We start from the raw sequence: 25,308 nt of genomic DNA on the forward strand, positions 1-25,308 counted from the left end.
AGAATGCAGTCAGCTGAAAGATCTGCTTCTAAGCTCACCCACATGATTGCTGACAGATGCCAGTTACTCGCTGGACAACTCACATCCTTGTCAAGTGGACCTCATCTTACAGAGCCTAAGCATCCTTACAATATGCAGGCTGTCTTACCTGAGAAAATCATGAGAGACATAGAGAAGGGGATGAAGAGGAAGAGAGAAACAGAGAGAGGAAATGAGAAGCCAGGCCTTATAGAACGAACTGAATAGCGACAGAAACACACCATTGCTTCTACTCGTTAGAAGGAAGTAACTAAGTTAAGCCTAGCCCCAGAAAGGGGATTATACAATGGTGTTAACACCGGGGGGGCAGAGATCATTGGGGCCCACTTGGAGGTTGCCTACCCATAATACAAGTCACAGACTGGGAGAAAATATTTGCATGTTATATACACACACACACACACACACACACACACACACACACAATCTCTCTCTCTCTCTCTCTCTCTCACTAGACTAGCTAAAATGTAAAAGTCTGATCGTAAGACTTTTAAGGCAATGGAGCGCTCATATATTTCTGGTAAGAATATGAAATGATACACCTTCTTTGGGAAGCAATTTAATAATTTATTAAAAAGTAAAACATACGCCAACCATATGACCTCGCCAATCCATTCCTTGATGCTGACCCAAGTGAGATAGTAGCACACGTCCATACAAAGACCGGTGCATGAATGTTTATAGCGCCCATATTTGTCATGGCCCAAGAATGGAAGTGGCTCAAAGACATCAACAGATCGATGCATACACGGACTGTGGCAAACACAATGTGTGAGTACTCAGCAATAAAAATCACCAAACTATTGATACACCCAACAGCAGGCATGGGTGAATTTAAAAAAACAAAGAAACGAGTGTGTACTACACGATTCAATGTATATGAAGGTCTAGCAAATACAACATAATCTATATGAAAAGAGGTCAGTGGTTGCCTGAGGAAAGGAGTGAGAGGGAGGGAATAAAACCAGGCACGGAGACTGGAGGTTTCTCCAGCATGGGCTCGTAAGTCCCCACTCCATCCTACCGGTAAGTGGAAGCCTGAACAGACTGAGAAATCAACTCTTCTTAGATCCACAAGAGAGTGAGGTCAGGCAGTAAACCACCGCTCCCAACATTGAAGACACAGGAAAACACTGAGAATCACAACTTACTAGAGCAGAAACTCTGAGCTGAAACCTTGTTGGGACCAGCGCCAGCTCAGAAAACCTGAGCCACAGCTGATGAGCTGCTGGAGGCTCAGTGTGGATGAGCCTGAGGAAAAAAAAAACCTCTAGGGGGACCCAGCCATCAGGGGCCCCCACACTCTGGGGTGTTTTCCTCCCGGAGCTCTACCAGGTTCTCACACAAATACTGGAGAAACTCCCTTCACGCCTCTGACGGCAGGAGGGGGCAAGGAGCCATTTTGAACCATGCCAGAACATTCTGCACTTCTCAGCAAGGTTTTCCCTCAGGAGAAGGCTATTTAACTATTTCACCAGAGTGTAACCTGGTGGGGAACTATCAGAACATAACTGACCTGGTGGGAGGGAGACACCCCGCTGTGGCCCATTCTGGCCCCACTGTGCCACGCGGGGCTGTGTGTGGAATGAAATGACAGCTGAGACGCACTGTGCAGGCTGGAGTCCGGAGGCTCAGGCTCACTGCAAGACCAGCTGAGATCACAGGACTGGGAGGGCCTCCCCTCCCCCTACCTCCCCACCAGATCACCAGAGGCCTGTTTACAGCAGCTCCTCTAACTCAGTACACCATGTCTGAGAAAAATTACAAGGCATACTGAAACCATAAAAACAGATTTTTTAAAAAGACAGCAAGCATTAGAACCACATCCAGGTACGACAGAGTTGGCAGAATTGCACGACCAGGAATTTAAAACAACTCCGAGTAATACGGTAAGGGCTCTAACGGATAATGTAGACAGCATCCAAAACCAGATGGGCAAAGGTAGACAGAGAAATAGAAATTCTAAGGAATGGCCCAAAGGAAATGTTAGACATAAAAAACACTAATAGAAATGAAGGATGCCTGTGATGGGCTTATTAGGAGCGGGACAGGGCCGAGTGGAGCACCTGTGAGCTTGAAAACGTGACAACAGCAGCTTCCAAAACTGAAAAGCAAAGAAAAAAAACTGGCAAAAAATCCCCCAGAAATCCAAGAACTGTGAGACACCTAAGAAAGCTGTAATGTGTGTGTAATGGAACACCTGAAGGGGAAGGGAGAGAGAAAGGAACAGAAGAAATACTTGAAAAACCAATAATGACTGACAGTTTTCCCTAAATGACCGTCAGACACTGTCTTCGTTCCGCTGCTATAACAAAAGTATAGTAGACTGCGGAGGTTAAACAGTAAATGTTTGCTTTTTTCACAGTTGTAGAGTCTGGAAAGTCCAAGATCCAGTGTCCGGTGAGGACATTCTTCCTGCCTTGCAGACGACCACCTTTTCACTGTCCTCAGATGGCTGACAGGGAGAGGAGGCAAGCTCTCCTGGGTCCCTTCCTGGAAGGGCACCTGTTCCATAATGAGGTCCCAAAGTACAATCTCTAAATACCGTCACACTAGAGATTAGGGATTCAATATATTAACTGGGGAGGGGACACAAACATTGAGTTGGTAGGAAACACCAACGACAGATCCAGGGAGGTCAGAGAATGACATATGTATTAAATACTGAAAAACAAAGGAAAAACAGAACCAAAAAAACTACCCCTAAGTATATCATATTCAGAATCAAAATAAAGAAAAAATCCTGAAAGAAGCCACAGGGGAAAGTGAGCACCTTATCCACAGAGGAGCAAAGACAAGAATTACATCCAACTTCTCAAAAAAGCATGCGAGCAAGAAGAGAGTACTTAAAATGTCGACAGCAAAACCCACCAACCCAGAATTCTGTGCCCTGTGAAATCATCCTCCAAAAGTGAAGGAGAGAGGCGCCTGGGTGGCTTTGTCAGTGAAGCGTCCGACTTTGGCTCAGGTCATGATCTCGCGGTTGGTAAGTTCAAGCTCCGCGTCAGGCTCTGTGCTGACAGCTCACAGCCTGGAGCCTGCTTCAGATTCTGTCTCTCTCTGACTCTCCCCCATTCATGCTCTGTCTCTCTTTCTCTCTCAAAAAAAAAAAAAAAAAAAAAAGGAGAATAAAGACTTTCTCAGACAAAAATTTAAGGAATCTTTTGCCAGTAGACCTGCCTTATTCAAGACGTGTCCAAAGGAATTTTTTAGAGAGAAGAAAAATGATGTAGGTCAGAAACTCAGACCTGCATTAAAAAAAAAAAAAAAATACGGTTGTGGGGCGCCCGGGTGGCTCAGTCAGTTAAGCGTCCGACTTTGGCTCAGGTCATGATTTCACGGTTCGTGACTTCGATCCCCGAAACGGGCTCTCTGCTGAGACAGCTCAGAGCCTGGAGCCTGCTTCAGATTCTGTGTCTTTCTCTCCCTCTGCCCCTCCCCTGCTTGTGCTCTGTCTCTCTCTCTCTCTCAAAAATAATGAAAAACATTTAAAAAAATACTGTTGAAAAAGAAAGAAGTAAAGGGAAAATAAAAACTTTCATTTTTCTATTGCCTAATTGAGCTATCATAACTTTTTTTTCAAAATAATGACAGTGACAAAGTCTTCAATTTTGTACGCCTATATACCCACATACATGTTTAGTCATTCTTTCACTTACAGATGAGTGAACTAAGTAGCAGCACCGGTATGAAAGATGGGAGGAGCAAGGAGGCTTGTGTCGTTCTGACAGTCTTCAGTACTCAGTACCTGCGAAGCAGTAGGTGAAAGTAAACTTTGTTTAGCTGCAAACATGTACTGAAGACCCTAGAGCAACTACTAAAAAAAAAAAAAAGTAAAATAATATATATATAATTGCTATGCTAAGAACAGATAAAATGAAATCAAATGAAATGCTCAGTTAAAGCCACAAAAGGCAGAAAAAGTGGGAGACAAAAATAGGAACAAAGAACAAGGGGAACAGTAGAAAACAAATATGATAGATACTCGTCCAACGAGATCAATAATCACTTTGAATGTCAACGGTCTAAGCGCACCAATTAAATGGTATAGACTGTCAGAATGAATCAAAAAAAAAAAAAACACCCCAATTGTATGTTGCCTATAAAAATCTCACTGAAAATACAGATTGGGGCACCTGGGTGTCTCAGTTGATTAAGCGTACAAATTTTGATTTTGGCTCAACCATGATCTCATGGTTGTGAGACCGAGCCCCATATCAGTCTCAGGAAACAAACAACGGAGCATCAGACTGTATGAGGGAAAAGTTGGTAGAACTTCCAGGGGAAATAGATAAATCCATTATTATTATAGTTGGAGACTTTAACACCCCTCTCTCAGAAATGGACAGGTCCAATTGGCAGAAAATTAGTAAGGACATGGTTGAACTCAACAAGACTATCAACCAATTGGACATAATGGACATCTATGGATTACTTCCCCCAACAACAGTAAAAGGCACATAATTCACAAACTTGCTTGGAACATTCACCAAGAGAGACTACATTCTGGTCTATAAAACACATCTTAATAAATTTAAAATAATAGAAATCATACGATGTCTCCTCTCAGATCCCAACAGAACAAATGAGAAATCAATAACAGAAAGATAGCTAGAAAATCCCCAAATACACAGATACTAAACACACTTCTAAATAACACAAGGGTCAAAGAAAAAAATCTCAAAAGAAATTTAAGTATGTTTGGGAACTAAGTGAAAATAAAAACACAACTCATCAGAACTTGTGGGGTGCAGTAAAAGCAGTGCTCAGGGGAAATGACAGCCCTGGATTCATATGTCAGGATATGAGAAAGCTCTGCAGTCCATTATCGAAGGTTCCATCCTAGAAAAACAGAGCTAATGAAATCCAAAGGAAGCAGGAGGGAAAAAAGAATAAAAATTGAAGTGGAAATTAATTAAAAACAGAAAAACAAGAGAGAAAAATCAATGAAATCAAACGGTGTCACTTTAAAAAGATCAATAAAATTGATTAAGCCGTTAGCCAGACTAAGAAAAACAGAAAGAACAAAATATTATTAATATCAGAAAGGACAAAGAGGACACGACTACAGATCCATGAACATTACAAGGATAATGAAAGAAAACTAAAACACTAATTTGGTAACCTGATGAAACATACAATCCTGGAATTAAATCTGGACATGCCTATATCTTTTAAAGAAATTAAAAGCAATAATTGATAACCCTCCAAAACAGAAAGCACCAAACTCAGATGAGTTCGCTGACGAATAAATCGTAGCAATTATCTGTAATCTCTCTCAGGCAGTAGAAGCAGACAGATACTTCCTAACTCACCTGTGAGGCCAGAATTGCCCTAATACCAAAACCAGATGAAGACATCACAAGGAAAGTCCAGACCAATTTCTCGCACGAACAAAGACACAAAATCCTCCACAAAATATTAGCAAACTGATTCAATAACGTACAAAAATAATTATGCAGCATGACCAAGTGGGATTTATCCCAGGTATGGAAGGCTAATTAAACATTTTAAGTCAAATAATATAATCCATCACACAACAGTCTAAAGAATAAAAATCATGCGACCACATTTTTCTACATGATAAAAGCATTTGTCATAATCAAACATCCATTTATGATAAAAACCATCCATAAATTAGGGATGACAGGAACTTCCTCAACCTGACAGAGAACATCTACAAGAAACTTAGAGCTGACATCATACCTAGTGGTGTGTGAAATGTGAAACCTTCACACCTGGATCAGGAGCAAGACAAGGATGTCTCCCCTCAACATTCCTTTTCAAAATCATACTGGAAGTCCTAGCTATTCAATAAAGTGGGAAGAAAAAAGGAAACAGAAGGCATCCTGATTGGGAAGGAAGAAATAAAACTTTGTTCACAGATGACAATCATCTGTAGAAAATCCAAAAGAAACAACAACAACAAAAACCTCTTGGAACCAATAAGCAGTTACAGCAAGGTGCAGGATACAAGATTAATATTTAAAAGAAAATCTCTTTCCTACATGCCAGCAATAAACAAGGGGAAAAAATAAACAAGTGGAATTTAAAAATGAAAACAGGGGCGCCTGGGTGGCGCAGTCGGTTACGCGTCCGACTTCAGCCAGGTCACGATCTCGCGGTCCGTGAGTTCGAGCCCCACGTCAGGCTCTGGGCTGATGGCTCAGAGCCTGGAGCCTGTTTCCGATTCTGTATCTCCCTCTCTCTCTGCCCCTCCCCCGTTCATGCTCTGTCTCTCTCTGTCCCAAAAATAAATAAACGTTGAAAAAAAAATTTTTTTAATTAAAAAATAAAAAAAAAATGAAAACAAAATACTGTTGGGTGCCTGGGTGGGTCAGTTAAGCATCCAACTTTGGTTCAGGGCATGATCTCATGGTTTGTGAGTTTGAGTCCTGTGTCGGGCTCTGTGCTGACAGCTGGGAACCTGGAGCCTGCTTTGGATTCTGTGTTTCCCTCTCTCTCTTCCCCTCCCCCTGCTCATGCTCTGTCTCTTTCTCTTTGTCTCAAAAATAAACATTAAAAAAAAAGAAACCAAAACACTGTTTATATTATAACTGCTTAAATTATCACCCCCCAAAATGAAATGCTCAGACATGTCTAACAAAATATGTACAAAATCTATATGAGGAAAACTACAAAATTCTGATGAAAGAAAACAAGGAAGAACTAGATAGAGGGATATTCCATGTTCATGGACAGGAAGACTCACTATTGTCGAGACGTCAGTTTTTTCCAACTTGATCTATAGGTTCAATACAAATCCAATCAAAATCACAGTTAGTTATTTTGTGGATATTAACAAACTGACTCTAAATTTTCTACGGAGAGCTAAAAGACTCAGAGGAGACAACAAAATATCAGAGAAGCAAAATAAAGTTGGAGGACTGATACTACCTGACTTCAAGACTTACTATACAGCAACAGTGATCAGACAAAATAGTCTGATTATTTGATCCTACTTTCAATTGATTTCTATCAATTGCTGAACAAACTAGATATCCATATGAAAATATAAAATGATCCTTAACTCTGGCCTGTACCATGCATAAATGTTAATTTGAAATGGATCATAGACGTAGAACAATATAATTTCTAGAGAAAAAAACATAGAAGATCTTCACAAACTTGTAGTAGGCCAAAACTGCAAGACCCCAAAATACTAATTGAATAAAAGAAAGAAAAAAAAATAGACTCCATCAAAATTTAAAGCTTCTGCTCCTCCAAAAGACACCGTTAAGAAAACGCAAGGGCAAGCCACAGGGGGTGGGGAGATATTTTTATCATACATATCTGGCAAAAGACTTGTAGACTTGTATGCAAACTATATCAAGAATTCTCAGAAATCAGTAATAAGACAATATACACTCTCCAAAAAAGGGGGGCCAAACATTTTGATAGAGCCTGCACCAAAGAAGATATACAAATGGCCAATAAACAAGTAAGATATTCAACATTGTAAGTCACCATGGAAACAGCAATGAAGACCACAATGTGATACTTACTATGACAGTTCGCTTGAGTGGCTAGAAGGAAAATTCTGATGGTGTTAAAGGCTGGAGAACCTGTGGAATCGCTGGAACTTGTTTATTACCCCCGGAGATGCACACTTACACCACCACCTTGGAAAAGCATTCACCAGATTCTCGTAAGGCCAAACATGCATTTCTGATAGGACCCTGCAATTCTACTCCTAAATATTTAATAAAGGGAAATGGAAACACGTCTGCAAAAGACTTGCACGTAATGCCGACACCAACTGTATTCATAGCGTCTAAAAACTGCACACAATTCGAATGTCTGCCACAGACGCGTGGTTAAGGCACTATGGTATATCCATTCAGTGGCACAGTGAATAGCAAGCAATAAAGAATGAGCTACGATACACACGTCAGCACGGATGAATCTCCTCATCACCTCAGCAAAATATGCTGGATCCAAGAGTGTGACTGTGTGTGTACGAGATGTGGAATAGCACAGCTTTGCTGTATTTACAGAAAGCAGGTCAGACATTGCGGGTGGAGGGGTTTGACTCCGAGGAGTAGGAGGGAATGTTTCGGGTTTGGGGATGATGGAAATGTCCTGTATCTCGAATGTGATAGAAGTTACATGCATGCCTACCTTTGCCAAAACATCATCTGTACTCCTAAAATGGGTGCGCCGAACTGCACGTAAACTATACAGAAACAAAGTTGCTTAAAAATAAATTAACCTCTAGAAACTTCTTTTTCTGCCTGTGACTAGAGCAAGCTTCTTATTTAGGTTCTGAATACAGACATCTGGAGCAGGGAGAAATTATAAACCTATTTGTTTTCTTCCTTTTCCCTTAAATTTCCATGTCTCCAGAGAACATAGTTCTAGGATTTAACAAGTTTCTTGAATTTTGCTGATGCAAATGAGAGGGGTGAGAGGCTAAAGCGGCCGGACCCAGATGTGGTTGGATGACCATCTCCCCCGTGATCTGGAGTCGAGGGCAATGCCCGTGAACAGCAAGCCCCTCTTGGAGCGGGAGTGTAGGCAGAGGCAAATCCTTTAACTGATAAGGTGCTCCTTCCTGCCACGGTGATCTCCTGCCAGGACAAGCTAGGACCCACACGTGTTCCTGGTCAACAGTCCCTAAGAATGGGGTCAAAACGACTTGGCCTTCCAGAGCAAACCGTGGGGTTGACAGCTCCCTCTCGTGTAGTGGGCGGGGCTCCGAGCTCAGGTCTTACCTCATCTGATTGTCTAATCCTTACAACAGCTCTGCAGAGTAGGTATTACCGTTTTTTTCCTTCTAAAACCCCTGTTATGAACTGAATGATGTCCCCCAGGAGCTCACAAGTGGAAGCCCAACACACCAGACCTCCACAGGGGTGAGGCCACATGAGGACGCCAGGAGACGGCCATCCGCAGGCCAGGAAGAGCGGTCTCAGCAGAAATCGGCCTGGCAGCACCTCAGCCTGGACCCCCTGCCTCCGGAGCGTGAGAAAACAGATCTCTGTTGCCGGAGCGTCAGCATGTGGTGCTTTGTTGTGGCCGCCAGAGCAGACCAGTACGCTTTTCTCTTCAAAAAATGGCTAAGGAGGACGTGCTATATACATACGATGGGATACTGTTCGGCCATCAAAAGGAAGGAAATCTTACCACTTGCGGCAACGTGGATGGAACTAGAGGGTATGATGTTGCGTGAAGTAAGTCGGAGAAAGACAAATATCATATGATCTCACTCATGTGGAATCTCAGAAAGAAAACAGATGACCACAGGGGAAAGGAAGGAAAAAGAAAATAAGGTAAAAACAGAGAGGGGGGCAAACCACAAGAGACCCTTTTTTAAAAATTTTATTTATTTATTTTGAGAGAGAGAGAGAGAGAGAGAGAGAGAGAGGGTGCTTGCGCACGCACGGGGAGGGGTAGAGAGAGGGAGAGAGAACCCCAAGCAGGCTTCACGCTGTCAGCACAGAGCCTGATGCAGGGCTTGAACTCACGGACCATGAGATCATGACCTGAGCCGAAGTCGGACGCTCAACCGACTGAGCCCCCCGGGCGCACCTACACAGGCTTAGTTTCCTAAGGCACAGCCGAGCCGCTCCCCAAAGTGGCAGGCCTGACACGTGCCCCCAGCAGGGGAGTTCCAGAGGAAGCCCCACACCCCTGAGGACCCCTGACGCATGTGCTATTTTGGACGTTGGCCGTTCAAGGAAGTGTGGCATCACGTCCCATCTCCATCTCTCTGACTGATGAGGTTGCACATCTTTTCAGGAGATGGCCACTGGCCGTTCACATAGCTCCATTTGTAAGTGTTCTGTTCCTATATCTCGCCCGCTTTTTCATTAGGTTGTTCATGTTTTTATTGTTGATTTGTAGAAGCTCTTTACATATTTTGAATATGAGTCCTCTGTCAGTTCACGTACTGTAATATTCCTCGGTCTGCAGCTTAATGGCATCTTTTGCCAAGCAGGAATTACTAATTTTTGGAGCTAGTGTCTCTAACCCTCATTTGTGTAGATGGGAAACAGAGGCAGGGAAGCCTTTCCCCAGGTCACACACCCTACAGGGGAGAACCAACACCCGTGCCTGAGTGTCCTAAGCAAGGACGCCTCGCTGTGCTCCTCCAGGGCAAAGCCCTGTGCTCCTGTCCTCCGGCCTCCTGGCCTCCTGGCCTCCTGGCCTCGGAGGGCCTGTCTGGGTGAGGGCTTCCATTTATTCATGCAAACGGCCCTCTGGGACGTCCTGGGGACTTAACAATAGAATATAAACGCTGTGCTCAAAGTTGGCTTCCAATGAATGGCATCTTGTGGGCTTACTAAGATCAGCAACGGGATGCTAAGAAAAAAAACACAGCTAACTGTTCCTGACGTTATTTTCACGGCAGGTTTGGTGGCGTTCCTGTCCCAGCAAACGTGCCAGCAGGTTCTCTCAACATTTACTTAACTGCGCTGGGCACGGTTGGGGACAGAAATCTGCCCTCCTAGTGACAGGATAAATTAAGTCTCAGCAAAACAAAATTTAAAGTTGAAAGGGTAAAAAGAAGAAGAAGAAACCAAGCAGAACAAAACCAGTAACACCGTCCAACGCCTGCCAGCTGAAGCGAACCATCCCGGCCCCACACTCGTCCCTTCCTGTGGAACAGCTCGATCTACCGACCCACAAGTGACTCTCTTTTTTTTTAATGTTTATTTATTTTGAGAGACACAGCAAGCAGGGGCAGGGTAGGGGCAGAGTGAGAGGGAGTGAGCAGAGGAGGGACAGAGAAAGAGGGAGAGAGAGAGAACAGGTGAGGAGCAAAGAGAAAGGGAGAGCAGAGGAGGGGCAGAGAGAAAGGGAGAGAGAGAGCAGGGGAGGGGCAGAGAGAGAAGGAGAGAGAGTGAGCAGGGGAGGGGCAGAGAGAGAGAGACAGAGAAGAGGAGGGGCAGAGAGAGATTGAGAGCGAGCAGGGGAGGGGCAGAAAGATCAGGGGAAGGGCAGAGAGAGAGGGAGAGCGGGAGAGAGCAGGAGAGGGGCAGAGAGAGAGAGGGAGAGAGAGAGAGCAGAGGGAGGCAGAGAGAGAGGGAGAGAGACACAGAATCTGAAGCAGGCGCCAGGCTCCAAGCTGTCGCACAGAGCCCAACGCGGGGCTTGAACCCACGAACCGTGAGATCATGACCCGGGCCGAAGTCGGACGCTTATCTGACTGGGCCTCCCCGGGGCCCCTAAACACGTTTAAATGTTTGCCCCTGTAGTGAGTGATGTCCTGTTGCCTTAACCACATTTTACCAACTTCTCGAGATTTGGGGTACGTGTTTCAGTATTTACTGCCGTCGCCGCCGGTCCTTCGGGGGACTGTGTCCTCGGTATCCCGTGCCCATTGTTTTCGAACGCCGGGTGCACTCGGGCCATTTTGGGCAAGTGCTCCGCGCTGGCGAATACGGACCCTTCGGGCCTTCGTCTGCGACCCTGCGGCTCTGTGATTCCTTCCAAATTCGCCGCTTGTCCCCAGGCCTGGTGGTGATCTCCGGGGAGAGGGGACGCAGGCCTAGAGCGAGGACCAGGGTGTGGCCCTCCCGGGTGCACAAACCCTCGTGTGGGAGAAGCCCGGGACTCGCCCCACGGAGTTTGAGCCCCACGTTGGGCTCTGTGCTGACAGCTCAGATTCTAGAGCCTGCTTTGGATTCTGTCTCTCTTGCTCTCTGCCCTTCCCCTGCTCACGCTCTCTCAAAAATAAATAAACATTCGGGGCGCCTGGGTGGCGCAGTCGGTTGAGCGTCCGACTTCAGCCAGGTCACGATCTCGCGGTCCGTGAGTTCGAGCCCCGCGTCGGGCTCTGGGCTGATGGCTCAGAGCCTGGAGCCTACTTACCATTCTGTGTCTCCCTCTCTCTCTTCCCCCTGTTCATGCTCTGTCTCTCTCTGTCCCAAAAATAAATAAACGTTGAAAAAAAAAACCAAACAAAACAAACAAACAAACAAACAAAAGACCTAAATTGAGACCCGAAACCAAACACCTCCTAGAAGGGAGCACAGGCAGTGATTTCTCCATCAGACCCAGCAACTCTTTTTCTGGATGTGTCTCCTGAGGCAGAGGGAGTAAAAGTGAAAATAAACTACCCGGACTACGTCGAAAGAAAAAGCGTTTGCACAGCGGAGGACGCTATCCACAAATTGAAAAGGGCAAACGACTGAGCGGGGGAGGCTCTGCAAATGACACATCCGACGAGGGATTGACATCCAAAATGTGTAAAGAACTCGCGCGACTCAACACCAAAAATGCCAACAAGGTGACTGAAGAATGCACACACATTTGTCCAAAGATGCTCAGATGGCCGAGAGACACGTGAAAAGTGTGTCTCGACATCACTCGTCACCAGGGAAACTTAAAACCACGATGAGACGCCACCTCCCACCCTTCAGAATGGCTAGACTCAAAAAGACGAGAAACAACGGGCACCGGGTGCGGCGAGGACGTCAACAGGGAGCGTCGCGCACGGCTGCTGGGGATGCGAACTGGCGCAGCCACCGTGGAAAACAGACGCCATTTGTTTACATTTCGCAGACATTTATTGAGCACCTACTGTGTGGCAGACACTCGGCTTGATTACAGGGACAAAGGGACAAGCCGTCCCTCTAGTGCGTGGTCACCCTGCAGGTCAGGTGACTTGCCCCCCACCCCATTATCATCCTTGACCGCAGGGCACCTGCCATCCCATGGAGCCTCTCCAGAATTACACAGCGGTGACAAAAGCCATCAGAGTCACACTTAGTTTATCTTCAGACTCGTCAGGGGTGACGATAATTCACACAGCACAGGCACCCACGGCTGACGCCCCCTGCTGGCCTGTGCCGGAGGGGGACGTGTGAGGACCCTGTGGAGGTGCCCGTGGAGAAGCTGTGTGTGGCCTCTCCTTGTGCCTCCGCCAGGGGGAGGGGCGCGGAGGAGGCAGAGGGTGTGGGGGATCCAGTGGTCTTCGCCCTTGGCCGAGGCCTCACTTCCAGGACTCCTGGGGTCCTGAGAGGCCGGATGCCCAGGGCCTAGCTTAGCTTCTTGGGAAACAGAGGGCCTTTCAGCCGAGCACCCCAACTCAGCACTTTCTCATTTTGGCCCCAGGTAGAATTCACAGCAGCGAGAGTTCCAAGATCACTAACGTTGCTTTTTAAAAAGTGTGACTTGTTTGGCGGCACGCCTGGCCCAGCCGCTTGGCGTTTGTGCGAGAATTCGGAGTCCCGACAAAGGCCACCAGCCGGTCCCTGCTCCGACGGACGGCCAGGGTGAAGGCCGGCGTGAGGCCAGAAGGCAGAGGCCGAGGGCACGGAAGGGAAGGGGCTCCTCCAGAGGCCCTGACAGAAGTGCCCAAGCAGCTGGGCAGTCGGACGGTTTTGCTCTACAACTGCCTCCCGGCCCCACGTCCTCGTGGCCGGTCACAGGGTATGGACACGTGTTCTCACGTCCAAGAAGCGGGGAGCTCAGGATCGCAGGGTCCCCAGAGAGGCCACGTTAGCAGAACGTTCTCCCAGAGCCCACCACGGCCACCAAGGTGGGCATCCCTTGGACGCCTTCCCCTCGTAGAAGGGTGCTCCCCCCACCCCAGGGGGTCAGCAGGGGCACTGCCACCTCCTTTCGCGGTGGAAGCCCGGCTGCCACCGACAGGCCGGGGGCAGGATGGATGGAGGGTCAATCAGAGGCCTTCTCGGGGACACAACCCCAGAAGGGTGACGGTGGGACAGGTGGCGCCGGCCCGTCAGAGCCGTGTCTCCCCGTGGCCAGAGCAGCTGGAGGGCAGAGGAAGGCGGGAGGTGGCCTAGCCCGGGGTCCCCGAGCCCGGGGCCAGCTGTCCTCAGCTCACCCGCCCTTCCAGCCGGTCAAGCCCTGCTTCCGCCCTCACGGGCTCCAGCGAGGCGTCCTGCTCCCCTGAGGAGTCCCGCCCAAGCTCCCAGAAGTCTCCCTCGCCCCCAATCATCCCGAACCCGGAGCCTCGGGCCTGGGGACGGCGGCAGCTCTGGTGGCAAGGCGGGGGCAGGAGGCCCCGTGGCGGGGGGCGGGGGGGATGTGCCACGCACCCCCTGCGGGGCGGGGGCGGGACGAGGAAGGTCTCCGCGGCGCGCCGTCGGGGGGCCCGGGCGCACCCCGCACCGCGTACCCTTCAGCCACGGACGCCACCCGGCAGGCTGGGAGCCATCACGCCCACCCGCTCCCGCGAAGGGCGTCTCAGTGGACGAGCGTGTTTCGCTCGGCTGGCCGACACACACCTGCGCCCACACGCACGCTCGCAGAGCCTTTTGGGGATCGTAACACTCGCTGGAAACTGCAAGAACGGAAAGGACCCTGCAAACGACGGCAGCTCTTTTCTTTAATTGAGGGCAAAAGTCGGTCACATTTAGAGATCAGCGGGCCTCACGCGGATGGTTAGAACCACCCTCTTTCTTGGTCAACCGTCTCCTAATTTCACGAAATGTCCACCCGTTCCTTAGAACCACCTGAAACCGTCCTCTGAGCAGATCCGCCACACCCCTAGGTGACGCGGGCGCGACCACACGCACTGCCGGACGGCGTCTCACTGGATATCATCGTCATCAAAGAGATCTTCAAAATCTAGATAAACGAACAAAACCACGCATTAATGGGGCACATGAGGCAAACAACTGAGAAAACAACTTCGCGATGAATCACACAGACATTCAAAACAGGGAGCAAACAGTACACGGTCGAGGGGACCCCACGACCGACTCCATTTTATCCCAAGGTCCGACAGTCCCAGGGGACACAGGAGTCTAGAACGCATCTCTAATCCCCTGTGTCGGCGACAACCAAGAAAGCGCACACAGGCGGAGGTGAGACCCCACCGCGAGGGGAACGCAGAGGGCAGGCGGGAGGAAGGTGCTAGAAGCACTGAGCCATGCTAGAGTGGCTGTCTCTAAGGGAGTCTGGACAAACTGTCTGAGCCCTACCTGCTGCGATGGGCGGTCATCGTCTACGTGTCTATGCGTTTCCTAAACCCGCTACCAGGGGCACACCTGCGGTCATATTGGGGAAAGGACATCAAAGAGCCCCGTGTAGTGCCGGGCGTTCAAAACGGTGCGGGATAAACAGTGGGCTACGAAGAGGGCAGTGGAAAGCCCCAGTCACGTCTCCGCACATGCAGGCTGTCACAGGGAAGGCGCTGTCCCAGAGACCTCCTGCCCGGCTGTGTCCCCACCGCACCGACGCGAGCGGTCCCACACCTGGGCTGGCCTGTGGCCTACAGCTCCGAGCACTTTGTCCCCAGCCCCCAGCCCTAGCTAACTCGTCACACCCTCCAACCTCTGCTGGGGTGTCACCCCCCCCCCCGATAAACCGCCCTCTGATGTGCTCCCAGAAACAATGCCACCCGCCTCTGGCTCTCGTCACGACCGCCCCTACGTGCCGTCTTGTCTAACACTCCCCTGCTCTGCAACACAGTGAGTGAAGAGGGAAAGCCTCGCTCATGGTCTGAACCCCAGAGCCCGGGCGGCAAGAGGACAGAGCCTCTGCTCGAGCGGCGAGAAGGACTCAGAAGAAACCCCATGCAAACGCTCACGGCGTCCTCGCAGTGACACTGGGGACCGCCACAACCCGACGGGCGGCGTGCGCCTCGCGAGCTGTCGGGGGCAGGCTGACGCAGCGTGGAGCTCTTCTGTGCTCCTTCCCTTTCTAGCCCTGGCCCAGAGGGAGGAGGCCACACTGCTCATGCCGTGCCGTGCTCCCGCGGCAGAGCAGCCCAGGTCCCTCCCAGATACCCCCTTGGCAGAATTACAGGGCTGTTTCTAGAAACCACGTGAACTTGAACACAGCCAACTGTCTGTAAACCCACAAGACGCGTGGGACCTTGAAGGAGATCACCACGTGTGGGAGCAGGTCGGGTGGTGTCAGGGATCACCCCGCCCTGCTTGGGGTAAGGGCCCCCGAGATCACCCCACGTGAGCGAGGGCTTTCACATGGCGCTCTGGAAAGCACAGAGAAACGGGGTCCGGTCCTCACGGCTGGGGGAAGCCCAGATGCTGCCTCGGGAGCGGCCCGACTCCCCGGGAAGACTGGCTTCTCCTTTCAGACAACTTGCTAAGAAGATGCCAGATAAACTACCACGGCCTGGGACTCCGAGGTGGGGGTGGGGGTGGGGGTGAGGGAGCGGGGTTGGAGCATCAAACCAGTGTGGCCAGATCGCATCCCAGCTGCCACTCACTGGCGACAGAAGGTCTTCGGAGCAGCGGGCGCCCAGATGAAAGAAAGGTGACAAGGAGAGAAGATCACACTCGTGCTTCTGTTTACAATTCAAACCCTTAAGTGTGAATTAGTGCATTCTGTAGGAACAAGGCCTTGGGAAGCCGGAACACAGAGAAATGCCCCCGTGACACGCGGGAAGGTGTCACATCAACTGTTTCCACCACGCTTACCACCCATGCGCCTGGTAACTGGCGCTAAAGCTCTTAAATACTAGTGAGTCCTGCCCTCAGAGACAAGGGAGGGGACAGCCGGTGTCGCTGTGCTAAGGGAGCCGACCAACCAGAGCCCAGGGACACAGGAAAGGAAAGGAAACCAGCTGTCAGGATGCAGCAGAGATGAGAAGGCAGGATGGGGCTCCCACACCCGGTCCGAAGTGTGGCTGCAGCTCAAGTTCAACTACTGGAGTGCAAGTAAGCATTTTTACGCTGTCCTCCCGAAGAACGAGGCTGACGGCCAGCGCTGACAACCGTGCTGTCACCTCCTACGCACCGCGCCGCGTCTGAGAACCGCACACAGCTGGTCTTCCCTGTCCTCTGACCCCAAGCACTCTCGTCACAAAGCACCCCACTTACAACACACAGAGAGACATTCGATTAGACCCGGGACCCCCGATCCCGGCGTCCTTACCGTTAAAAAAGTCAGCATGAACTGCCTTTTCATTGGCTGCCAAATCCATCAGGAGCCCGGTGCTGCCTCCGGCCTGGGAAAGGAAAGGTGAGAATAGGTCAGTGCTGTTTTTCGAGAGAAGCCACGCCCCTCCAGGGCAGGGGAAGGTGAGGGAGGGAAAGGTGCCCAGGTGGGAGTCAAAATTTAGTTCCAGGCAAAGGAAGTGGGTGGGAGGGGCAGCATTCCGAGGAATCATCTTGAGTCTCCTTGATTCCTCCTGCTTTTGAAACAGAATCCTGCTGTCGCCCCAGAACACCACCACGTCTCTGTAGGCCTGGAGTAGAGGTTCTAATTCCCTACACGACGTTGCCACAGAGGCCGGGCCCCAAACGTGCAAAACTGCGCCTGACGAGTTCTCTGCTCCAGACTGCCCCCTGCTTCTTCTGGGAATTAAACTGCTTCCCTTGGGAAAGTGACCTGCTGACCGGGGGCTCTGTGGGGTGCCGTCTCAGGACCTCCCACCGCCACAACTTCTGGGGCAGGAAAATCCTGCCACAGCCAAAGTGGAGCAACCTGATGCCCTCAGGATTCAGGGTGTCTGTGAGAGTCACACAGTGAGGGCAGAGCACAGGTCCCCGCCCACAGGTCCCCGCTGCCACCCCCCGCGTTCCCAGGCTGTCTGCTCTACCTTCTCCAGGCTCCCTGGAGCTGAGTGTCTCCCACCTTCCTCTTCGTGGCTGTTGTCAGTAACCCAAACCCGGGAGAAAAGCCCAAGATGCTCTCCTCTCTCCTCAACCTCCCTCCCCCCTCCCCATGGCCAAGTAAGCCCTGCAGATTCCACCAATGACAGACTCTGCTGAGTGAGTCCCGACTCCCACCTACAGGTGTTGCCTTCGTTCAGACCCTCCTCAAGGCTTCCGTTCCCAGCCTTCCACTCTCCCACCTCCAAACCCAATCCCCAAACTCTCCAGAGTGACCTGCTAGGAAGCAGATTGGAGCAAAGCCCTCAAGTGAGTCCACACTGCCTAGGGAAATGCCTTTAACAAAGGACTGAGAAGCTGGGGTTCGGTGGCAGCGCTTCAAGGGTGGGGTGCAGCCAGCCCACCTGACCCGGCACAGCTACAAGCCACTTGGTGACCCAGCCCCGCCCCCTTTTCCAGCTGCAATCTCCCCCCGAGCTCAGGCATCTTACAGCCTGCTGGACTCGGCTCCTGCCAGGACTTCCTCTTCCACCACGACTAGTTAGCAAACACTATGCCCACAATCGGCTGCTCTCCTAAACCCGAGCCGGGCCACCCCAAAGCCGGGAGGGCGCCTCCATCAGGGCACTCGCGACTCTATGCCACTTAGCGTCTGCAATCAGCTTCGACCATGCCCCTATTTCAGGGATCACGGACTCAGGGCCTGTCCCCCTAAGCTTTGAGAAAGGGGAAATGAGGCCCAGACATCGATGGGGCGGACCTGACACTTCGAGCTGGGCCGCGGCGCTACCAGCTCACCAACACCGCCATCAGCCGAGATCACCCCGTGGCCAGGACGCAGTGAGACGAAAACGCAAGACCCACGACTGCAGGAGAACAGGGTCACCGTGCAACACACACATGCCAAGCGCCCATTCCCCCGGCTCCCTGGGCCGACGGCCGCGTCTTTCCCGACGACGGCTTCCCAGCCTGGCTCCAGTCGTGCCTCCTGCCGGACAACACGGACCCACGGCCGGGGACCCACCCTCACACCCGGCCAGCACGCAACCCGGAGCAAAGCCCCGAGCACAGGCCCGAACTCCGGCCCGTCGTCCGTAGCGCTCGCCGGGCCCGAGGAGCCGCAGGCCGGCTGCCAGCCGCGCGGGCTGGAGGACGCCACGGCCCAGGGCAGCGCCCGCCCGCCGCACGCTGGCTCCCGGGGCGCCCGCTCGGACGGGGGTGGGGCCCGCGCAGGCCGCCGTCCCCGCCGCCCGCCCCGGCCCCCTGCCCGCGGCCGCCCCCTCACCTCGTCCAGGTCCACGTAGGGCCCGGCGCCCTCGGGGAACATCTCGTCCACCGCCGGCTTCATCTCGCCTGCGGCGTCTCCCGCGTCCCCGGCTCCCTTCCGGCCCGCCTGACGCCTCTTCCGGTAAGCGCCGGCCGCGGCGCGTCTAGACGCCGGAGGACCGCCGACTCTATGGTCTCCCGCGGGCCCGTCGGCGCAGAGGGAAGCTGAGCGCCCCGAAGGCTCGGCCCACCGGGCCTGGCACAGAGCGCTGCCCAAGAGATGCCCGTTAAAGAATGTGCGTGTTCGGAAAGAGACGGGCGGTTGCCAGAGGGGCGGGGTGAGGGGTGGGCGACAATGGGGAGGGGACCAGCAGAGACACGCTCGCAGCTCCCAGGTGCAGGTGTGCGGAATGGAAAGTCCAGCCTGGGGGCGCAGCCAACGACACCGTAGTAACATGACACGGGGACATAGTGTGTACAGTTGTCGAATCACTATGTTGTACACCTGAAACGAATAATATTGTGCATCGACTATACCTTAGAATGAAAGAATGTGAATGGTCAATGCAGTGAAGAGGCAACCCACCGGATGGGAGCAAGTATTTACAAGTTACATACATATATATGTACATATGTACACATACATACACATGTACCCATATGGTAAGGGATTAGTATCCAGTATATATAAAGAACCCACAAAACTCAACAGCAACAAATCCCAATTCAAAATGGGCAAATGACTTGAATATACCTTTCCCTGAAGTAGATGTTCAAATGACCAGTAAGCACATGAAAAGATGCTCAACACCATTAAGCAATAGGGAGATGCACATCAAACCACAATGAGCTACCACCTCACGCTTATTGGAACAAACACTATTTAAAAACCCAGAAGATAATAAGTGCTGGAGAGGACGAGGGGAAATAGGAACACCTGTGCACTGCTGGCAGAGAAGGGAAATTGTGCAGCTGTCACGGAAAACAGTGTGGGGGAGCCTCAAAAATTAAACATAGAAATGCCATATGATCCAGCAGTCCCGCTCTGGGTGTATCCCCAAAGGAAGTGAAAGCAAGGTCTTCATGAGATATTTGCACACCCATGTTCATAGCAATTCACAATAGCTAAGTGTAGAAGCATCTCAGGTCTTCATTAATAGAAGAATGGCTGAGCAAGATGTATTCTGTACATACATAAGATGGAATACTATTTAGCCATAAAAGGGAAGGAAATTCTGACACCTGCTACAACATGGATGAAGCTTGAGGACATTATGATCAGTGAAAAGAGATGTCATACAAATTCTGTATGATTCTACTTACAGAAGGTCCCTGCAATAGTCAGATTCACAGAGATGGAGACCAGAAGGGTGGGCACTGGGGGCTGGGGGCGGGGCTGGGCAGTCAGTGTCTAATGGGGACAGAGGTTCAGTTGGAGAAGACGGGAAAGTTCTGGAGATGGATGGCGCTGATGGTTGCACAACAATGTGAATGTGCTTCAAGATAGTTACAGTAGTAAATTTTATGATATGTGTATTTTATCATAATTTTTTAAAGCATGTGAATGAGAGAAGGGGGTAGGAGGGAAGGGGCAGGAAGGGGAAGGGTGGATGGGAGGAGGGCATAAGATACGGGAGCTAGACTTTGGAAGCAGGTAGGCTTGGGGGCTAGTCTGCAAGAGAAGTGGAGGAGGGGAAGGGTGGGGCAGGGAGACAGGGAGTGAGCCTGAGGGGGCTCATTCCCTCAGGGAATGAGGGGGACTGTGGCCTGAGTAGGCAGCCTGGGGCCCAGGGAGAGGTGAGGAGAGACCGGGAGTATGGTTGAGCCTCAGAAATCACCGTGAACACCAATCACTCTGAAGTACCCCAGCAAAAGACAAAGGAAGCCGCTACTCCATGGTCAGCAACAGGCTTCTCTTCCGGGTAGTTTCAAAACATGGGAGCCCCTATTCCCATAGAGGAGTGAGATCTCCCAGGCACTCCTGGCCTTTCTCCACCTCTGACTTCTGGAACTACCTTCTGGAACTATGGCAATTATACTGTTTGCACATCTTGGCTCTTGTGAGTAGTGCTGCACTGAGCCTAGGAGAGCAGATAGCTCTGGAGGACCGCGTCCCCCCTGCATTCCGGGGGACTGCAGCCCCTCCCAGGGACACTGTCGCCCTTGCACTCCAGGGGACCCCTTCCCTCCTGCACTTCCCCTCTGCACTCCAGAGGACGACTTCCCCCCTGCACTCCAGGGGACTTGCAGCACCTCTGAGGGACACTGTCCTCGCTGCACCCCAGGGACCCACAGCCCCTCCCAGGGACACTGACCCCCCTGCACTCCAGGGTACCTGCAGCCCCTCCGAGGGACACTGTCCCCCTGCACTCCAGGGGACCCCTTCCCTCCTGAACTTCCCCCCTGCATTCCAGGGGACCTGCAGCCCCTCCCAGGGACACTATCCTCCCTGCACTCCAGGGACCCACAGCCCCTCCCAGGGACACAGTCCTTCCTGCACTCTGGGGACCCACAGTCCCTCCCAGGGGCACTGTCCTCCCTGCACTCCAGGGACCCACAGCCCCTCCAAGGGCGTGTGACTTCAGCTATTAGGCGACAAGTACAGCAAAGCCCCGAGTCAGAGCCATGGTTCGCTTGTTGAATAAGACACTAAATGTGGCCTGACTGGAGCTGTTTCTTGAAAGAAAACCACCAGCGTTTGTGTGACTCAGGCGAGGAATTTATTGAGCTTGCGGCCAGGGATCCAGGCTGGTGCTCAGTCCTGCTGATAGGGGACGTGGAACCCCAGGGTGGTCCCCAGGGGGAAGTGAGCGAAGAAGGTGCGGGCCAGGTCCTCCAACTGGGGGTAGGCTCCCATGGTCTGAAAGTACTGCACATAGTTCCAGAAGTCAGAGGTGGAGAAAGGCCAGTAGGGCATGGCCGGTGGCTCGGCATACGGGTCTGAAAGACACAACCACCTGCCTCAGGGGCTGTCCCCGCTCGTCCTGCCCCGAGGCCGCCCCTCCACGATGCCTTAGGGCAGGTGGCCGGTGCCCGGCAGCCCCATGCAGTGAGGGGACCCTCCCAGCTGGACGCCAGGCCCCGGGCTACCCCTGATCCTCTGTGGCAGCATCCCGGAGCCTCGCCATCTGGACAATGACCTGGGTTCTGCCTCTCGGGACTCATGGTCTGAGGGGACAGCTCAGGGGGAGGAGAAGAGGGGAAAGGAGGACAAGGACGGAGGGGGCGGGAAATCTGGCGCCTGTTCTGGAGACGCTGAGGATGGGGGAGCATCCCGGGGGGATTGCAGATGAGGCCGCAGCCCCCAGCCCTGCAATCCAGATGCCACTGCCCTGGGGTCGGACTCGGCGGGGGGCCCTGGGGTGAGTCCGGTCCGGTCCGAGGGTGAGAGCGCGAAGCCTCGGGAGTTCAGAGGGTCTCTCCTGCCCTGTGCAGCCCCAGGTGGCTGGAAGGCAGGGCCCAGGGAAGAGACTCAGTCCCTCTGCTTGCCCACCTTGGCCTTGAGCTGACCCAGGCTCCTGCTTCCTTCGTTGGGGATAAGAAGCCAGCTCACACCCAGCTCCCTCTTCTGACCCCACCCACCCGAACACACACCAGAAAGGGCCAGGAGGACAATACAATACCTCCCTCCTCCTGCACTGGCTTGGCTCCTGCAGAGGAAGAGAGAGCAGTCACCCTGGAGAACCCCCGAGGGTAGGGCCCCACCGCACATGAGCTGCCCAAGCCGCCAGGGGGATGGCACGAGGGACAGAACCGCCACTCACCCGCCAGAGGTCCCAGCAGGAGGCAGAGGGCCACCCCTTGCACCAAGCAGGCCTTCATCTTCCCCAGGTGCATCTTCCACCAACCGATGGAGCTCCGGTCCCCCTGCAGCACGAGGACCCCAGAGGGTGAGACCAGCCGCCCGTGAGGGCCCCGGCTTCCTCCCAGCACCCCTGCACCGGGCAGCTCCCTGGAAAACATCTCTGGAAAAAGGACAGGCTCTGAGTGTTTTCACAGCAATTTCAGTCTCGGTGGCTTCAGACGGTGGTCCTGAGGCTGAGCCCACCGCCCCTCCCCGCCCCCGTGGCCGGCGACGACCCCACACCTGCCCCCCGCAGAGGTTACTGGGATCCTGTTGTTCAGCCTCAGCCGGAACGGGGACAGGAGTCTGCCGCCAGCACGCAGGCCCCTCTTTATAAAAGGCCAGAGACAAGGAGGCAGACGTCACCTACGTGAGCTGTCAAACCGAATATTTCATCCCTGGCCAGAGCACTGAGGGCTTCTGTGACCTTGTTGGCAGCGGGACCTCGAGAGTCCGCTTGTGGGAACCTGATCCAAGGATCAGATCCGGAGAAAAACATCTCTGCACAGGCACTGCTAGGATCTCCAGGACTGAATTCAACACCAGTACTCAGACGCGATTTCCTCTCCACCGGATAGAAAGACGTTCTGAGTCTGACACTGAGGCTGAGGTCCCCCCTTACAGGAACAAGGTCATCACAGAGCGGCCCCTGGGGGGACAGGCAGGCAGGCAGGCAGGACAGGACCCTCGGGGAGCCAGGAGCAGCCTCAGCTCAGCACCCCCCACCCCCGCCAATGGGACATGTTGAGCACAGTCCATACAGGAAGTGTGGGCATCCAGCCCCTCTTCACATCTGCAGACTAGAGCCTTCCAGCTCACGCACGACGATTAAGTCTATTGTCCGGAAGGCAGCTGTCTGGCCCCAGGGACACCATGGACGGCTCCTAGCGTCTCCAGACCACTCTGATTACCCCTCAGGGCTGCTCCTCAAGACTGCGGCCATGCCTCGTGGCCCTGCCCACGGGGTCCCATCGCCCACGGAATCCACACAGCTGGGGGCACAGCATGTGGTCTGGCTGGTGGCGAGTGGCAGAGAGCAGGTCTTCCGTGATGGATCCAGCCAACACACACCTGGTCTCCCCAAGTCTTTGGGCACTTGCCCGGACCCGGGACCAGCCTCCTGCACGGGCCATCTTTGCACTAACGGCTAGAACCGCTCCCGGTCTCCTCTGCCAAGTGGGCCCAGGCCAGCACTCCCGTCATCTGCACCCTGATCCACCCCATATATGTCCCCTGGGCTTTGGGCGCCACGTATGGGCATATGTGGACCCTCCTGGGGACACACGTTGTGCCTCGCTTTCTAAGTCACGTCTGAGCCTCAGGGTCTGGTCACGATTGGGGGTGGGGTCCCCAGGAGGATTAGCAGCCCCTGGCGGACGACAGCTCTGGGGGGACTACAGGTTTTTCAAGCACGGGGGACTAACCCGCCAGATGGGGAGGAAGGACACTTCTGCTGGCAAAGGAAACGCAGCTGAATGTAGGGGCTCAGGACCCCAGCTTCATCAGTCTCCCCACACGTCCCCGTCCAAGTGATAAGAGACTCATTCCTACCCAACGAACCCTGACCTTCACAAAAGATGGCCTAAGAGAGCAGAAGTTCAACTCTCCTTGTGAGTTTCAGACCCACCAGCTTAGACCTTGGGTTTTATTTTCAGAAATCTGGACTCCTCGCCTGCAAGACGTAATTCTTTTAGGGCAATTGTGTCAGGGTCCCCGAGACCACCCGGCTCGGTGATTCGCTGGGGGCCCCCCCAGACTCAGCACAGGCCGCGCTCCCGGCTGGGATTCACCACACAGAAATGGTAGGGCGCACAGGAAGGGAGAAGTTGAGGGAGCAGGCCTGAGCTCCCGGGGGCCCTCCCTGTGCACTCACACAGGCCACAACCAGGTGCCTGTGAGAGACGCAGCGCCCGGAGTTTTAATCGGGGGCTGGGCACAGGGCCCCCTGGGTCTGGCGTAGATTCCGGGTGCCCGGGCGGAAGCGGGTGCTCAGCTCGAACCACGCCGCACAGACCGCACAGACCGCACAGACGTCAGGGGGCAGCGAGGTCCTCTCATCCACGAGTTCCAGCCGCGGGCCACCTGGTGGGTGGGTGTTCCCGAGGAGGGCAGCGGGGCCTGCTTGTCAACCCTTTCTGCACAACACAGAAGCTTTTGGTTCCTTATCTGGCCCCTGAGCTGGGAATTTTGAGCTCCGAGCTCATAATTTGCTTTCCCCACATTCTCCGGCACACTTAGAAACCACCAACCAACCCCACAGCCCTTGCTTCCACTGCTAAGTGGCCTGTGGCCTTAGCCACAAAGCCCGGCTTTCTGTAGCCCGTTGGCTCTGGGGTCGGCAGCGCCCTGTTCCGCTGCAAACGGCACTGCGGTCGGGCCAGAGAACCAATTCCCGATTCCATCCGGAACCCGATCCCCTGGGGATGAACCCCTCCGGGCTCCAGTATTCCACCCACATGGCTCCTGGGCGTCCTGCGGAACGTGAGGTTTATTGCAGAGCCAGACCCAGGAGCACGGGGGCTGAGGAAGCCCCGACGCGTGGCCTGCGCGTCTGTGGGGGCCGGGGCCTCGGAGGTGGGCGGCGGCCATGCCGGGCCGGGCAGGGCGTGGAGGGCACAAGGACCGGCCAGACCCGTCGCGCCTCGCCGCGCCAGAGGGTGA

The 25,308-nt window shown here is 52.9% G+C and overlaps 2 protein-coding genes across 2 annotated transcripts; both read right to left on the reverse strand.

Annotated features, from left to right (window-relative positions):
• Positions 1-14,317: 14,317 nt before the first annotated feature.
• COPS9 (COP9 signalosome subunit 9) lies at positions 14,318-18,954 on the reverse strand. The gene is made up of 3 exons (XM_043578360.1): positions 18,823-18,954; positions 16,858-16,930; positions 14,318-14,583 (listed from the first exon to the last, which is right to left on the reverse strand). Exons 1-3 carry the CDS (start codon positions 18,883-18,885, stop codon positions 14,546-14,548), a joined length of 174 nt encoding a protein of 57 aa, XP_043434295.1. The 5' UTR covers positions 18,886-18,954; the 3' UTR covers positions 14,318-14,545.
• Positions 18,955-21,500: 2,546 nt separating this feature from the next.
• OTOS (otospiralin) lies at positions 21,501-22,998 on the reverse strand. The gene is made up of 4 exons (XM_043573461.1): positions 22,891-22,998; positions 22,568-22,670; positions 22,427-22,453; positions 21,501-21,743 (listed from the first exon to the last, which is right to left on the reverse strand). Exons 2-4 carry the CDS (start codon positions 22,638-22,640, stop codon positions 21,559-21,561), a joined length of 285 nt encoding a protein of 94 aa, XP_043429396.1. The 5' UTR covers positions 22,641-22,670; positions 22,891-22,998; the 3' UTR covers positions 21,501-21,558.
• Between the last annotated feature and the right edge of the window lie 2,310 nt (positions 22,999-25,308).

Source organism: Prionailurus bengalensis, chromosome C1, assembly GCF_016509475.1.
Source record: "Prionailurus bengalensis isolate Pbe53 chromosome C1, Fcat_Pben_1.1_paternal_pri, whole genome shotgun sequence".
NCBI lineage: Eukaryota > Metazoa > Chordata > Mammalia > Carnivora > Felidae > Prionailurus > Prionailurus bengalensis.

Coding starts and splice junctions, on each gene's coding strand:
- OTOS (XM_043573461.1), bottom strand. CDS start 22,640: ATGCACCTGGGGAAGATGAAGGCCTGCTTGGTGCAAGGGGTGGCCCTC. Junction 22,454..22,567: donor CCTGCTGGGACCTCTGGCGG/GTGAGTGGCGGT, acceptor CTTCCTCTGCAG/GAGCCAAGCCAGTGCAGGAG. Junction 21,744..22,426: donor GCCAGTGCAGGAGGAGGGAG/GTATTGTATTGT, acceptor TGTGTCTTTCAG/ACCCGTATGCCGAGCCACCG.
- COPS9 (XM_043578360.1), bottom strand. CDS start 18,885: ATGAAGCCGGCGGTGGACGAGATGTTCCCCGAGGGCGCCGGGCCCTAC. Junction 16,931..18,822: donor CCTACGTGGACCTGGACGAG/GTGAGGGGGCGG, acceptor TTCCTTTCCCAG/GCCGGAGGCAGCACCGGGCT. Junction 14,584..16,857: donor TCATGCTGACTTTTTTAACG/GTAAGGACGCCG, acceptor TCGTTTATCTAG/ATTTTGAAGATCTCTTTGAT.